General features: G+C 44.0%; 1 protein-coding gene across 2 annotated transcripts in view; it reads left to right on the top strand.

The window, feature by feature from the left end:
• Positions 1 to 14,980, top strand: part of TMEM260 (transmembrane protein 260) — a 65,118-nt gene that overhangs the window by 38,603 nt on the left and 11,535 nt on the right. For both annotated transcript variants that reach the window (XR_013975284.1, XM_080926862.1), the window contains exons 9-12: positions 688 to 802; positions 2,128 to 2,297; positions 10,294 to 10,465; positions 13,907 to 14,055. Coding sequence is in view for 1 of the 2 variants with exons in the window: in XM_080926862.1 (XP_080782988.1) it covers positions 688 to 802; positions 2,128 to 2,297; positions 10,294 to 10,465; positions 13,907 to 14,055 (606 nt within the window). In the remaining variant the exon portion in view is untranslated. The remainder of the gene's footprint in view (positions 1 to 687; positions 803 to 2,127; positions 2,298 to 10,293; positions 10,466 to 13,906; positions 14,056 to 14,980) is intronic.

Raw genomic sequence — 14,980 nt, 5'->3', positions numbered from 1 at the left:
TGTCGATAAATATATTCCATTTTGTAATCATGGGAGAGTTAATTTATGTATCATCTGTGGTGCTAAGGAATGAACCCAGGGCCCTGTACATGCATAGCAAGTACTTCACCACTGGGCTGAGCAGTATCTTCAGATGTACTGGGAAATTACGTGTTCTCCTGTTTGAGGCTCATTAAATTGTTTCCACTGTTACAAGTGGTTTCTAAAGCACGCATAGATGGGTGGGCATTGCTCGAAAACATGTATCTGGCCAGCTCCCTGAGCCAGAGCCTGTGTGTCAGGGATAGTGATAGAGATTTCCAAGTTCTCGTCACAATAACTGTACTTTGTCACAGCACCGCTGAATTCTTATGGAATTTGCTATTTTAAAGCTTTATGTTTTAGCAGAAAAGTGTGTTTGTATTTTCGTGTGCTTGGTGACCAGTTACATTTGACAGACTGCTAGCGTGTGTGCTTCCTGTGAAGTCCCTTCTGCCTCTGCACCATGGCCTCTGCTAACCTGGCTGCAGTGGGTAATTGTTCTTATTACTCTAGCTTCCCTGTTCCATGGAGATTTTGCTCTTTCTTTTTTAAAATAGAAAGTTTTAAAAGTTTTAAAACTCCATGTATTCCCTTGTACTTTACAGCTATGTATATTACTGATATTCATGCATTTAGGTAACTTTAGACGCATTTTGGGTTTTGCAGGGACAGGCGGAAGTCGTCTGTAATATGGCTTTTCACTGGAATGCTTTGCCTGTATTCATTCTTCTTCGCTTGGAGAGCAAACTTAGATATTTCAAAACCACTTTTCATGGGTGTGGTAAGTTTTCGTTCAGTATATCTTTTAAACAGTAAATTTGTGAAGATTGTACACATTTTCCCTTCATGAACCTTGTTAAAGGACAAACTAATTCAGAACTAATAAATGTATGAAATATACACACATAATCCCAACACTAGGGAGGCCGAAGCAGGAGGATCAGGAGATCAAGGCCATCCTGGGAGGTGTGAAATCCTGTCTCAAAACAAGCGAGCAAGCAAGCAAACATTCTGTTCAACTAACAGAGTAGTTAAATAAAAAAATAATAAACCCAAAATAGATTTAATAATTTTTTTGTGTTCGTTCTTAAAAATACAGGGGGCAGCTGTGTTCTGCCTGGCGTTCCTTTTAGAACAGCACGAGAGCTGCGGGAGGAGGGCAGGGAGGACTCCTGTCATGTCCTCTTATTTCAGCCCCCTCCGCCGGTGCACACAAGGGCAGCCATCTCTGAGATGGAGATAAGGATTTTTGTTTGTGGTTTGTTTTGTTTGAGACAAAGTCTCACCATAGCGCAGTCTTTCAATAGTGGCTTCACTATCTTCATGCCTCAGATCTTGAGTGCCAGGACCGAAGCCATGAACCATCTATCCTGACTCTAGAGTTTTCCTTCTAGAGCCCGTAGATGTAAGGCAGCCCTGTCTTGAAAACTGACGCCGCCTGGCCTTCTGCGTGTACGTTCTCAAAACCTAATAACTGGTGCTCTACTTGACCCTCTAAGCTCTGAACCAATGAGAAAGAAGACAAGCTCCTCTGGGCCGGTGGGGAGCACCTTACAGACTGGGAATACTGCAGACTGGAGAACCTAACTTCTTCCTGTGAGCCTGTTGTTGTGCTGTCTTCGAAGGTCGGCAGTCTGAGCCACCGCTCAAATACGGTGCTGCACACCAGTCAGCTCCACCCACTGGGACTCCAGGAGAGTCCATGTGGACCAGGACTTCACTTGCAAGAGACACAGAGAGGGAGAGAGAAGGCTGTGTTGGCCTAGTGGAAGCTGCCAGTTCTCTATGGACTAGTCCCCTGTCACAGAAAGACATCCAGGAGTGCATAGGGAGGGAGGAGCTGTTTCTCCCCAGAGGGAAGCCAGCCACTTCTGTATCTCTGCATACTGCTAGAGTGGAGATGACGCCCGTGGCGTGAGGCTACTTCGTGGGCACATGCCCAGTTAGGCAGGACGAACATTGGAAAACTGGGACAGAAACTGACCCAGGGCTGGGCTGGAGAAGGGAGTCAACAAAGCCTAATGACAGTAGGTCTAAGCAGCTGAGTGTGTCCATTGGTCACCTAAACCTGTCATCTGCACACACTGTTTGCATGTCTCCCTCCAGGTGGAACGATTCTGGATGCAGAGCAATGCAGTGGTGGCCGTTCTTGCTGGCCTCGGTTTGGCCACGCTTGTGTCTGAGACGAATCGAGTGCTCAACTGTAATGGGGTTCGGAGCCTGGAGTGGCTGTCAGCGGCCCTTTTCGTTGCTTATCAAGTGTACTCAAATTACAGGTAACAGCACACAGAAACCGTCCCGGAAAGTGGTCCTTAACACCTGACACACTGGGCTCTGTAGACCTTAGGATGTTCTGTTTCCTTCTGATTCCTAAGAGCAGCCAGGGAGAACAGCTGGGCACAGTGCCAGGGATGGGAAGCAAGAGTGGAGCAACGCACTTGCCTACGTGAAATTTCGTAATTGAAATTCCCTTGGGGCTGGAGAGACGGCTCAGCGGTTAAGAGCACTGGCTGCACTTCCAGCGGTCCTGAGTTCAAATCCCAGCAACCACATGGTGGCTCACAACCATCTGTAATCAGGTCTGATGCCCTCTACTGGTATGTCTGCAGACAGCCACAGTGTACTCACATATATTAAATAAGTTTAAAATGTTTAAAAAAAAAACAGATAAAAGAACTCTTCCTCTCATGACCCCTTTCTAGTTTTTTGACTTGCAAACACACACACACACACACACACACACACACACACACACACAAATATTTATACATATATACATTCTTGCATACATGCATATGTATACTTATGCACGTACATACATGTATCCTTGCATTTACATATACACGTGTACATATGTGTAGACTCATACATATACAACATATGCATGCATACATACATACATACATACACAATTTTAGGTCTATAATTCACTGTGACAGGAAACTGCAGTGCTTGTCTGAGTGTGGCTGTTGAGTTTATCGTAGTGATTTACAGCTGTGTTTGTCTTGCAGATGCTATGATTTGCTTTTCTGTATAAAATCTCAGTGTTTCTGTACGCTGTACTTTGATTACCAACCTACCTGTTGATGGATTGCTGGTTTCACTTCCTGACTTAACATGTATAGTGTAGCTACACGCATGGGTGTTTGCACATATCTATTGTGATCATATATAGTCCTTTACTTCTTGCTCAAGAGCGGTGTATTTTAGGCAGTGCCATACTTCCTCTGTGGCTGCACAAGCTTCCTTTCCAAGCGTGAATAAAGACTCCTCTTTCCTTGCTTCCTTTATACCTGTTGCTCTCTTCGGGACAGCAATTCTGGCTAGAGAGAGATGGGACTGCCTAAGCCACTGCTTCTCAACTTGCGGGTCATGACCGCTTTGGGATGTCAAATGATCCTTTCACAGGGTCACCTAAGATTATGGGAAAACATAAATATTTACATTACTATTCATAAGAGTAGCAAAATTACAGTTATAAACTAGCAACAAAAATAATTTTGTGACTGGGGTTCACCACAACGTAAGGAAACGTATTAAAGGGTCGCAGTATTGGGAACTTGAGAGGCGTTACTCTGCACTGTTTTAATCTGCATTTTCCTCGTGGACAAAGATGTCAGATACTTTCTCAAGTATTTATTGGCCATTCACATTTCTTTTTGAAATGGTGTTCAATTTATTAGCCCGTTTATTGACTGCGGTTCACTGTATATCTTGTGTACTGGTCGCCAGTCAATGTGCAGTTTGGTCAGCATTGTCTCTCGGTTCTCCACTCTGATGACTGTTCCCTTTGCTTTGCAGAAGCTTCTTAATTCCGGGTAACCCCACTCATCACCTCCCGGATCACTTCCTGCACTAATGGGTCTTGTTCAGAAAGTCCTTGCCTGTGCCTGCCTTGTGCAGTGTCGAACTTGTGTGTTCCTCCATTTCAGAGTCTCAAGTCCTATGTTACTGGCTTTCATACACTTTTAATTGTTTGGGGGCTGTGAAAAAATATGGACCTAGTTTCATTCTTCTAATACAGAAATCTAGGTTTTTTTTTTCCAAGTTTGTTTTTGATAGCTTTTTAGACGTTTGGTGACTATAACAGTGGATTTATTTCTGGATCTTCTTTCTATCCTGCTGGTCTGCCTGGATGTTTTTGTTCCAACACCATGTTTGGTTTTATTTTGACTGTGGCTCAGTAACAGGAGACCAGCATCACGCTGTCTCCAGCACTGTTGTCGCTCTAGTCACTCGGGGTCCTTTGTACTTCCGGTGTGTATTTTAGGACTTTTTCTCATTTTGTGAGGAAAGTCATTGGGTTTTGACAGGTATTTCCCAGAATTAATTAGTTGAGATATTATAAACATTTTATTATATTAATTCCACCTAATCACGAGCATGGAAAGTCTTTCCATCTTTTAGTATCTCCATGAAATTCCTCTGTATTTAAGTTTTTGCTGTGCAGGTTGGGTCTCTTCTTCTCTGAGTTGAGTGATTACTAGATGTCTTTAAGAATGGTTCTGAATGGGGTTTCTGTTGTTGTTGCTTTTGTTTTTACTGATTTTCTTTCTTAGAAAGTTCATAATTGGCACATAGAAACCTGAGAGTGTTTATATTCTGATTTTGTGTCCTGATACTTTGCTGAAAGTGTTTATCAGGTCTCAGAGTTTTCTGGTAGAGTCTTTAAAATAAAGGATCATGTTGTCTGAAAATTGGGATAAATTGACTTCTTTCTATCTGTAAGCCTTTTATTTGTTGCTGTTGTCTGTTTGTTCTGGCTAAGACTTCAAGAGCTATAGTGAGTAAGACTGAAGGGGAAACAGTGGGCACCCTTGTCTTGTGGGTCTTAAAGGAAATTCAATTTTTCCCATTTAGTATAATATTGTCTCTAGGCTTGTTATATATAGCCTTTATTATGTTGAGATATTCTCCTTTTAGTCTTAATGACTTCATGGCTTTTAATATGAAGGAATGTTGAACATTGTGACTTTTGTGTGTCAATTGTGACTTTTTGAGTACAGCGACCCTTGAGTACAGTGTTACTTGAGATATTGCATTGCCCAGAAGCTAGAACGATAGAGGTTTGTGAGCCACCCAGTATGGGTGCTAGGTGCTACATCTGGGTCCTCTCAAAAAGCAGTATGTACTCTCTACTACTAAGCTGGTCTCCAAAAACAATTATCAGGAAATTTTGCACCCTTGAAAAGCAGGGAAACTGCTCTACAGTTTCTTGTGCTGTGTTCTTCTCTGGTTTCAGTTTGGCAGTGTGTGCTCCCTTTCTGTCTTACAGACTAGTTTATTTAAGGAACATTGATAAGGAATTGGTAGAATTCCCCAGTGGATTGTGTGGACAGGACTGTTCTTAATAGTAGAATTTTCATTACTATTTCAATATCAGCAGTTTTATGGATCTGTTTAAGTTTATGTCCTCTTGATTTAATCTTGGTAGGTCACATGTGTCTAGGAATTTATCAGTTTATTCTAGATTTTGTAATTTCTTTTAAAAAAAATAAGTTTTCAAAGTTTTTCCTGACGATTCTCTGGATTTAGTTAGGGTCTGTGGTAATCCTCCTCTTTTCAGTTCAAATTATATTAATTTTTTTAATTCCAGGAACTTTTTCATTTTCACCTGATTTCTTCAATAACTCACTATTCATACAAGAGTAGAATGACCAGTCTCCACATAACTGTGGCTTCTGTAATTGTTCTTGGTATTGATTTCTAGTCTTATTATACTGTGATCTTATTGATATTAGAGGGTTTTGTTATTTTATGTTTGGTGTCTGGTTGCATTTTGTATTTGTACTCGATTTTGTGGCCTGGAATGCGACCTGTTTTGGAGAAAGTTGTATGGATTGCTGAAGTGAGTGTTCATTCTGACTTTGTTGCACACATCTGGGTTAAGTCCATCAGACCTGTGGTGTACTTTACCTGTGACTTTATCTCTTCATTGGTTTTGTTTGGATGTTTTTAGTGATGGCAGTGAAACACTGAAGTCATCTTCTGTCATTGTCTCAGGACTTTTATGTCCACTAATGCTTGTTTTGAAGTTGAGACCCTCCCCCGACATAGGATGCGTATGTACTTACGATGAATCCTCTTTACTCATGATCAGGAGCCTTCCTTACTGCTATTGAGCACAGTCATGCTAGCGTTTTCTCTCTTTTCTTTTGTCTTCTCCATTTCCTTCCATCCGTTGGCTCTGTCTGCAGGCATCTTCACCAGGCTGCCTTTCTTCCTCTGCGCTGCACAGTTTCTTTAAGTATCTTCCTTTATGCCTGTTTGGTAGTCATGAACTCTTAGTTTGTGCTCGCCTTGACACTTCTTTATTTCTGTATCAATTTCATTGATTTATTTGCTTCTTTGTTTGAAATAGGATTTCTGTCTGTAGCCCCGGCTGCCCTGAGACTCGCTCTGTAGACTGGCCTGGCTTGCACTCAGAGATCTGCCTGCCTCTGCCTCCCCAGTGTTAGCACTGAAGGTGAGCGTCACCACACTGGGCTTTCCCCATCAATTTAAAAAGACACCTTTGCTGTATGTGGCATTTTTGCTTGGCAGTTATCTACTTTCGGAGCTTGAAAGATGTCCTTCCGTGATTTTCTGGCTTTGAGGGTTGCTGAAGAAGGAACTGATGTTTGTCTCATGGTTCTACGTTATGAGTGAGTTGGTGTGTTCCCGTTACAGCTTTTGTTACTGTTTCTGTGCTTCAAGCTTTAACGCCTTGCCTCAAACATGCTTTTGGGAGGTTCTTCTGTGGTCATGTGTATATGGGTTCTGATGCTTCTTACGTTTGAATGTCCACTTCCTTCTCTAGCTTCAGGAACTGTCCGGCTATCTTGTCCTCCACTAGGTTTCTGTGCCTTCGGTGTTTCTTACTCCCCCCCCTCCGTGGGATCTTGGACATGGCCTCTTGATTGTATTCCAGAGTTCCTGGGTGGTGTGGTATTGCCTGCTTATTTTCCCTTCTTAGCGCTTGGATGCAGTGTTTCATCAGCCTTGAGCTCCGTCTCCCATGGTCCTTCTTTGGCTTGGACACATCGGCTAGTGATTTTCCACTGCACTATATTTGTTTCGTTGAGGGTTTCTCTTCTAACATTCCTTCCTTCCTGCTTCCTTCCCCTGCATCCAGAATCTCCATTTTTCTCCACGTTGCTCATTTTCTCATCCTTTTTGCTTACCTTCCCTCTGGGCTGCAGACGTCACTCTTAGGTCATGGGTCAAATTCTCCCTCTGAGCTGTGAGCTTCCCTTTCTAGGTCATGGATTAAATTCTTCTGCTTATTGGTATCTTCTTTTATCTCATTGTTACCTGAACATTTGTATGCTTCTGAAATCTTTACCGGCTTACTGCCTGTCTCAGTGTCTTTGAGTTTAGTGGTGGAGGGACTATAGTCTTCTGGCGGGGGAGGGGCATGTTGCTTCTTGAGTTTCTGCAATGAGTGTATGTAGCTATTGACTTGGGTTTCTCTTCTGGATTTGGGGGAGGATCTTACTGAGAAGGTTAACTCTCCCAGTGAGGAGGCAACAGACTGCTGTAGCAGCAATGTCATCAAGACATTTAAATACACTTAAGACCGCCAAGTCCACTACAGCATTGCCAGTGACCACCGACCTGACGGTGACAGAGGCAGCAGCAAAGGATTCTGGGTAGTGATGAGGCTCAGGACAGAAATCAGGCAGCTGTGAGAAGAGATAAAAAGCAAATGTAAGAGTGTGCTTTAAAAGCTTGTGATTTCAACAGAGGGAGAAAAAGAGGGTGGAGATAAAAAATAAACTCAGAAAATGTATCGCTGCCCATGGGAAAACGTGTAAACAAACGTGTGCTAACATTTGAAGGGGTAACAGATAAAATCATAGATTCCTAAACTATTTCTTTAAAAAGGTTGTAGTTGTATCTGATTTCTCTTCGGGAGGTGCTATGCACATGCACAGCTGATCAAAGGACAACTTGAAGGAGCTGGTTCTCTCTCTCCATCATTTCTTAGGGTACCAGGGGTCAGACGAAGGTCATCAGGCTTGGCAGCAAGACCTTTACCCTCTGTGCCATCTCACCAGACCTTGAAAAAATATTTGAAGTAAAAATCCTACCAAATATGTAGGAACAAAAAGAACCACACTGGGTGGGGGACGAGGTGTTACAGCCCCTTTTGGGGGTCCTTGAGAATTGGAGACTCTCACTTATGCATAGGAGCGGGGTCGTTTGAACTTACAGACTCCTGTGTTTCCTTATTTGCTGTTGAGGAGTCTCAACCATGGGTCCAGTGTCCACCAGCTCTGCCTTCACAGCGGCCATCTTCCTCCTTTGTGTGTCAGGGCCCTCTGCTGGCCACACTTGGCATTGCAGTCTGTGTGGGCAAGTCTCTCACCCTGAGACCCCAGATCACACTCTCTGGAGGCAGAGGTGTCTCCCATGTACCTTGTCAGTGTGGGAAGCAGCCACAGTGCTGACAGGAACACGGGCTAGTGTGCCTCCCTGTTGAGGGCAACTGTATGGTGTACATCCCTGGAACCTCAGAGTTCTCAGGCTCTTCAGCAAAGAGATAGGTAGCTCTAGATTTTAACCCCTGACAGTCTCAGAGCTATCCAACGCCAGGGTAATTCTGTTAGGGGTTCTATCCCTGACACAAGCACACTCCCTCTCTACTTCCTTCCCTCTCTTCCTTCTTTCTTCCTGCCCTCTCCCTTGTCATTTCCCACCCTGTGTCTCCTGCCACCTAACCCATTGTTGTAAGTGTCTGTCTGTCCTTCCACCTCTCCACAACTGCTTCTCTCAGCCTTCCCTCACCCACAGGCTGTGGCGGGCCGAATGGAGACTCCTGGCCTATGGATGTTCCGTGACCTCTGCTCACAGGGTAGCTCAGCTCTTTCAGAACGGATTCTCTGTCAAGCCAGTGCCCATGTTTGGAATACAGTATGACATACATACTGTCTCACAAAACCTGCACCTGGATTGGATTGGAGGCTCACGAGAGCTGTGGGCTTTCTAGAGGATAGGCTGCCCATGCGTTGTGCATGCGTACCCACGGGAGCACCCTCTTAGCCAGTCCCATGTCAGGTGCCGAGCCCTTTTCTGGCACTTTTTTACTTTCTCTGTACATCCCACTGTGGTCCCAGGGAGAAATCTTTAAACTGCATGTGTTACTGAAGCCAGTCTCAGTCTCTCATGGACCTGGCTCAGGTCTTTGAGGGATGTCCAGTCTCAGCCCCGGTGATAACACTGCACGTTGGGCGGTCTGTCCATAATGTTTGGTTGGTTTTTGTCTTTTCTTTTATTTGCCCCTGGAGAACGGAAGGAATCGCAATTTTCCTGGTGACAAGATATTAGTTAACCTGAGCAAAGTAGGAACCCATCATGGCTGTCTGGAATGCCAGGACAAGGTGGTACTGTTTTCTACAAGAGCTCCTCTGCTTGTGATACCAAGCTATTGGTGGAACTCAGCCCAGCAAATGGATGGACAGAAAGACAAGGAATGACAAAGGAGTCCTTTGGTTTTCTTATGTTTTGGTGCTTTGTCCTCTTGGTCTTCCTCCATTGATTATCCTCCAGACTCATCCCCTTTTCTTTGACATCAGAAAGCTCACGTCATTCTTGAGCTTTGCTGCTCATTCTTGGCTTGGCATTGGCATCAGGGGACAGCTGCCATGCAGCAGACGGCTCAGAACCTGCACCTCCACTTCCTTCTCAGTGCACTCATCCTCTGGAAGGTTCTGACCCCCCAGGGATCAGGGATCAGGAAGCCTGAGTTGGGGAGAGGCTCCCCCTGCACACGCCTAGTCACACAAATGCTATATAAACTCTTTTCAGTATTCCTCTTGTATTTCTGACTAGGTCTTTACTAAAGAAAATAAATGGAATTAAGATAAAACTGCCTTAATTCTACATAGTCAGAAACTACTCTTGTTAACTGAAATTGGATTGCTTGGGGTATAGAATTACACGTGACATGATTGTAAATTGATAGAGGTCATACAGTGGGCTTTTCCTTCTCCTCTAGTTTCAGTTAGAGGATGCTGGGCGGGTGTGGCAGCACACGCCCTTTACTCAGGAAACAGAATCAGCACTTCTCTGCGTTCAGGCAGCCTGGTCCGCAGCATCAGTCCCAGAACAACCAGGGCTGTGTGGAGAAACCCTGACTCAAACAAACGGCCGAGCTCATAACGTCTTCCGCTTAAGTGCTGTGCGCCTGCTCGGTGTCAGCTCTGAAGCGCTGAGCGTGCATGCAGAGCAGGAGAGGAACGAAGAAAGGTCTGCTTTAACTGACTGAAAAAAAAATCTTTTTTTATCTAGCATTTGTGACCAAGGAACCAATTACGTGATTGATCAGTTTGCACGGAATCTTCTGGACTCCATGCCTCGTGACGCCATCATCCTCCTTCGAGGAGACCTTCCAGGGAATGCCCTCCGTTACTTGCATTACTGTGAGGGGCTGAGGCCAGATGTCTCGCTGGTGGACCAAGAAGTAAGTGAATGGAAACGTCCGTGGTGGCATGTGCCTGCCGCCGTAGTCCAAGACCAACCAGTCTGGGCAAAGTATGATCCCATGTAGATAAACAGTCAGTTTTTTAAAATGTGCTTGGGGTTACTTCTCATAATCATTGTTTTTTTTTTTTTTTGTGGATTTTCAACGGAGAAAGGAAATTTTTTGCTTTTACCAGGGTCTCACAGTGCAGACTGCAGTAGCCTAGATTACACCACACTCCCCTTGGTCTCAGATGCGCTAGGGTTTCCAGTGTGTACCACCAGCCTTGAAATTCTTAGAATGCCTGTGTCACAGTCCTGCTTATTTTCGGCTGACTTATAACTCGCTCCTCATTTAAATGGCTTTATCAATGTTTTCTTCACTTTAGAGTCAAGTAATAGTGGTTACAAGACCTACTGGACTTTTATGTTTGGCCAGTTCACCAAGTCAAAACCCCTCTACCTTTAAAAATTAAACTAGTTGGATACTTTTTAAAATGTGGGTAAATAAACATTTCACTTAAATTAGGAATTATTAGTTATAATAGTGCTATAGAATTTTGTTGAGTATTGGTTCTATGACAAAAATCTGTTTAGAGGTGACGTGTAAAAACTCATGTCTAAAACTGAATAGATGACTGTTCAGGTGCTAAGTCTGCTACTGGCTGCTTTTCCAAAGGACTCAGGTTGGATTCCCAGCACCCATGAGGCAGCTCACAACCATCTAATCCAATACCTGCTTCTGGCTTCTATGAGTACCAGGCATGTACGTGATATAGACATATATTCAGACAGGACACATGTATATACAATATTAAGTATTAAAAAGTGGCTACTTTTAAAAAGTGCTATTAAAACAGTTTCCTGAACTGGAACTGTGGCAGAACCGCATAGATTGGAGATGTAATCCCCACACTCAGGAGGAGGAACTGGAGGATCTGACGTTCAAGGTCATCCTTAGCTATTCAGGAGGCCAAAGTCAGCCTCATGTACGCGAGACTGTCTCAAAAGACAAACAAATTACAAAACAGCAAATATCTGAAAACTGAAAAACTGTACTTAATTATAATTATACTATTATAATTAATTACAAGATTGATTATTTTAATCATAAATGCCAAAAAGAGAGCAAATCCAATTTTTTGAATGGTCCCTAGGGAAAAGAGAAACTCTGGACTATGAAGGCATAATAACCCAGGTGAGTGGGGCATCCCACTCACTTCGTAAATGATGGGAACCTCGAAACTAGGTTTGTACACTGTGTGTATGAGCAGTTTGTGAGCTGAGCTGTCAGAGTGGCATCCCTGAGCCCAGCTCCTCAGAATCAGATGCTATGCTGGTGACTAGGTGTGCACCACAGTTGTAAGCACTGTTGGGAGCAGCAGCTGCTGTGCTTAGAAACCATGGCTCTCAAAAAGTATTACTCAAATTCGGTACCTCAGTCTGTCACCTTTCGGTTGTGTGGTGGGACTGATGATTCTTCCTCTGGGAACTTCTGCTTAGTCACAGACGGAAAGAGGCTTTTGAGTACTTGAAACAGAACGCACAACTAAGAGCTGTTTAAACTGTGGCATAGAGTGTGACATCACAAGGGGGAGGTTGCAGAACTGATAATGCAGACAGTTTAATGATGTCAGCAGCGTTATAGTTTGCTTTCTGTCACTGTGATAAAACACTGGGTGAAACCAACCCGAGAAAGGGCTTGTTTCATTCACACATCATGGTCCCATCACAGCGAGGGAAGCCAAGGCACAAACCCAAGGCAGGAACCGAATTCGGCAGAGACCACAGCGGAACACAGAGACCACAGCGGAACACAGCTTACTGGCTTGCTCCATGGCCCATCCAGTCTGTTTTCTTTTGCTTAGGACCACCTGCCTGGGGTGGTACCACCCAGAGTGGGTTGGCCCCTCCCACATCAATTGTTAATCAAGAAAATGTACCACAGACAGCTCAGTGGCAACCCTGATGGAAGGAGCTCCTCCCTAGTGAGTCTAGTTTGCATCCAGTTGTCAAAAATTAACCAGCACAGATGCCTAGTTTTAAACCTTATGTTCTAAAAGGAAGCAAGACGTGTCTTGTCCTGCTGGCAGAGCACTCGGCCAGGAGTAACACGCTTTCCAGAGCTCCTGCAGGCTCCAGCAATTCAGTTCATAAACCCACTTCTAAAGCACTCACTAGCACAGGTGAGTCACTGTACCTGAGCACATGGTTGGAGTCGGTCACAGTAGGGTATGTTTATAAAGAGGAAGGTGGCAGCTATTGAATGGGCCCTTGGTGGTTCCTGACAGAGTCATAGCAAGGTCATTATGAGAATTAACTGCAGAATATTAAGTTCATAGCATGCTGCTCAACTGAAGTGAATAACCCCAAGTAACTGAAACCACCGGGTAATACAGTCTTTGAGTTGTGCAATGTATGCATTTAAAATTAACATCGTTTGTTAATTAAATGACTTATTCAGAGTAAGTAAAGTGTGAGCACAGTTGCTTAAATGATCACATTCAAAGTGTAAGTAGGAGTCTTTTCTATGTATACAGTTACCAACAGTGATTTCTTTCCGATAACTTACTTTAATGAATAGACACGTGAATCTAGGTGCTGTGGCACCTCCCTATAAGTACTCAGGATCTGGAAGCAGGAGGTTCAGGAGTCTATAGCCATCTGGGCATGGTGGTGCAGGCCTTTGATCCAGCATTCAGAAGGCAGCGGCAAGCAGATCTCCGTGAGTTCAAGGACAGCTTGGTTTAAAAAGTGAGTTCAAGACCAGCCAGGCGGACACAGTGAAGCCTTGTTTCATACAAAACAAAACAAAAAGGCTAGCTTGTGCTACATAGCAAGACCATGTCTCAAAAATAAAAAAACAAAAGATGTATAAGGATATGTGGTTAACTGGGGACTACTAATACATTCAGATTATTTAGCCACAAAGGTTTTCACTTCTGAGAGCTAGGTTTAATTATTGAGCTTCTCAAGGGCAGAGTTATATACCCATTATAAGTGACCAATGCTTAAAAAGACAAGAGTGTCGTAATGATGCGTTTGCGCAGATGTCTGTCCATCAAAGACATTTCAACTACAACTAAAGCAAGTGCAGCACTGTTGTGTGTTGTGCAGTGTGCTGGGTGCACAGAGATGAGGAGATACAGTTCCTGGGAGCTCAGGCTAGGGTCGAGTAGGCCTGGAACTCTAGCAGAGGTAGGTACAGAGGAGGGACATGGGAGGGCTTCCAAGGGCTGTGTCTCAAGGTCAGTTCTCTAGGTCTAAGGCTGGAGACCACCATGATGGTAAGTGCATGGAGAGGCTCTGGTGACAGTCATCGGCAGTCATCTGGGACGGGAAACTGCACATCCACATCCTGGAGCCTTCCCAAGGATGTTGGTGAACCCGAGTGTTTGCAGCCTTGGCTGAGGTGTGGCTCCCTGTGTGCTCTTTCCCACAGATGATGACCTACAAGTGGTACTTACCCAAGCTGGCCAGGCATTTGCCAGGAGTGCACTTTCCTGGGGACCGCTGGAGCCCGGTGGAAGGAGTGTTGCCGAGTGGAGTAGTCACATTCAATCTTTATCACTTTCTTGAAATGAATAAACAGTAAGCATTCTGTTCATATAATGGCTTTTCTCAACTGCGAAGCTTTTCTAAAATTGTTTCTGAAGCAGCTGTGTGCCTCATCCACAAGACCAATTTTCTACCTATTTCTCTGTCACCTGTAAGATTATCTTTGTAATTAAATTGAATATCTGTGCATAAATGAGGCCAGGCAGAAATAAATGGTATTGTTCTGGGTAAAAGAAAAATAAAGACAGATTAGCAAGAACAGCAAATAAGATCTTAGCACAATTCTGAGAAATTGGAGATGTGCCTGCCTACTTGAAATCATTGCAGGTGAATTGCAAGCAATTACAGGTTCCTCCCGATCGGCACTGTGGCCCCTTCTAAGCATAAAGCATTTTTTTTCCCAAGAATAATCACTATATAAAAATAGCTTAAGCATTTTTATAAAGGATAAAACATTTTTATAAATAAGAAAAACACCTCCAGTGTATGCTGGCTGAGGATAAAATATGAGAACTGTGAATTCTGTACTTGAAAACATAAAATGATTTGGAGGTAAGGTCAGGAATGTGCTGAGGCCTGATGTCGACTGCTTCTGTCTGAGACGCTTGGGACTGGCAGGGGCTCGAAAAACAAGCATTTAGTTCACGTTCTGGTTTTCTGTTTCTTTGTTTTCCTGTGAAGAGGACTTGAGAAAATTTTTATAAATTCCATTGCCATGTTATCCCTTGGTAGAACCACAACAGTGCAGGTTTCAGTGTTGCTGCTGAGCCAGTTGTCAGTGGCTCACAGAGCGACAGAAAGGGAGTGGGTGTGGGGCAGGTGTCCTTGAGTGTGATGGAAGCCTTCTTCTCACTTCAAGTGAGCAAGGGTTCAGGCAACAGACAGTCCACAGCCACCATAGCTACCCAGGCCAGAGGCTTCTGGGTCTCCTGACTCACAGACTCACAGGATGAATTTC

This window comes from Micromys minutus (genome assembly GCF_963924665.1).
Source record: "Micromys minutus genome assembly, chromosome: 12".
Taxonomy (NCBI): Eukaryota; Metazoa; Chordata; class Mammalia; order Rodentia; family Muridae; genus Micromys; species Micromys minutus.
Note: the sequence above shows the minus strand (reverse complement) of the source record. Positions and strands in the feature narration are given on the sequence as shown.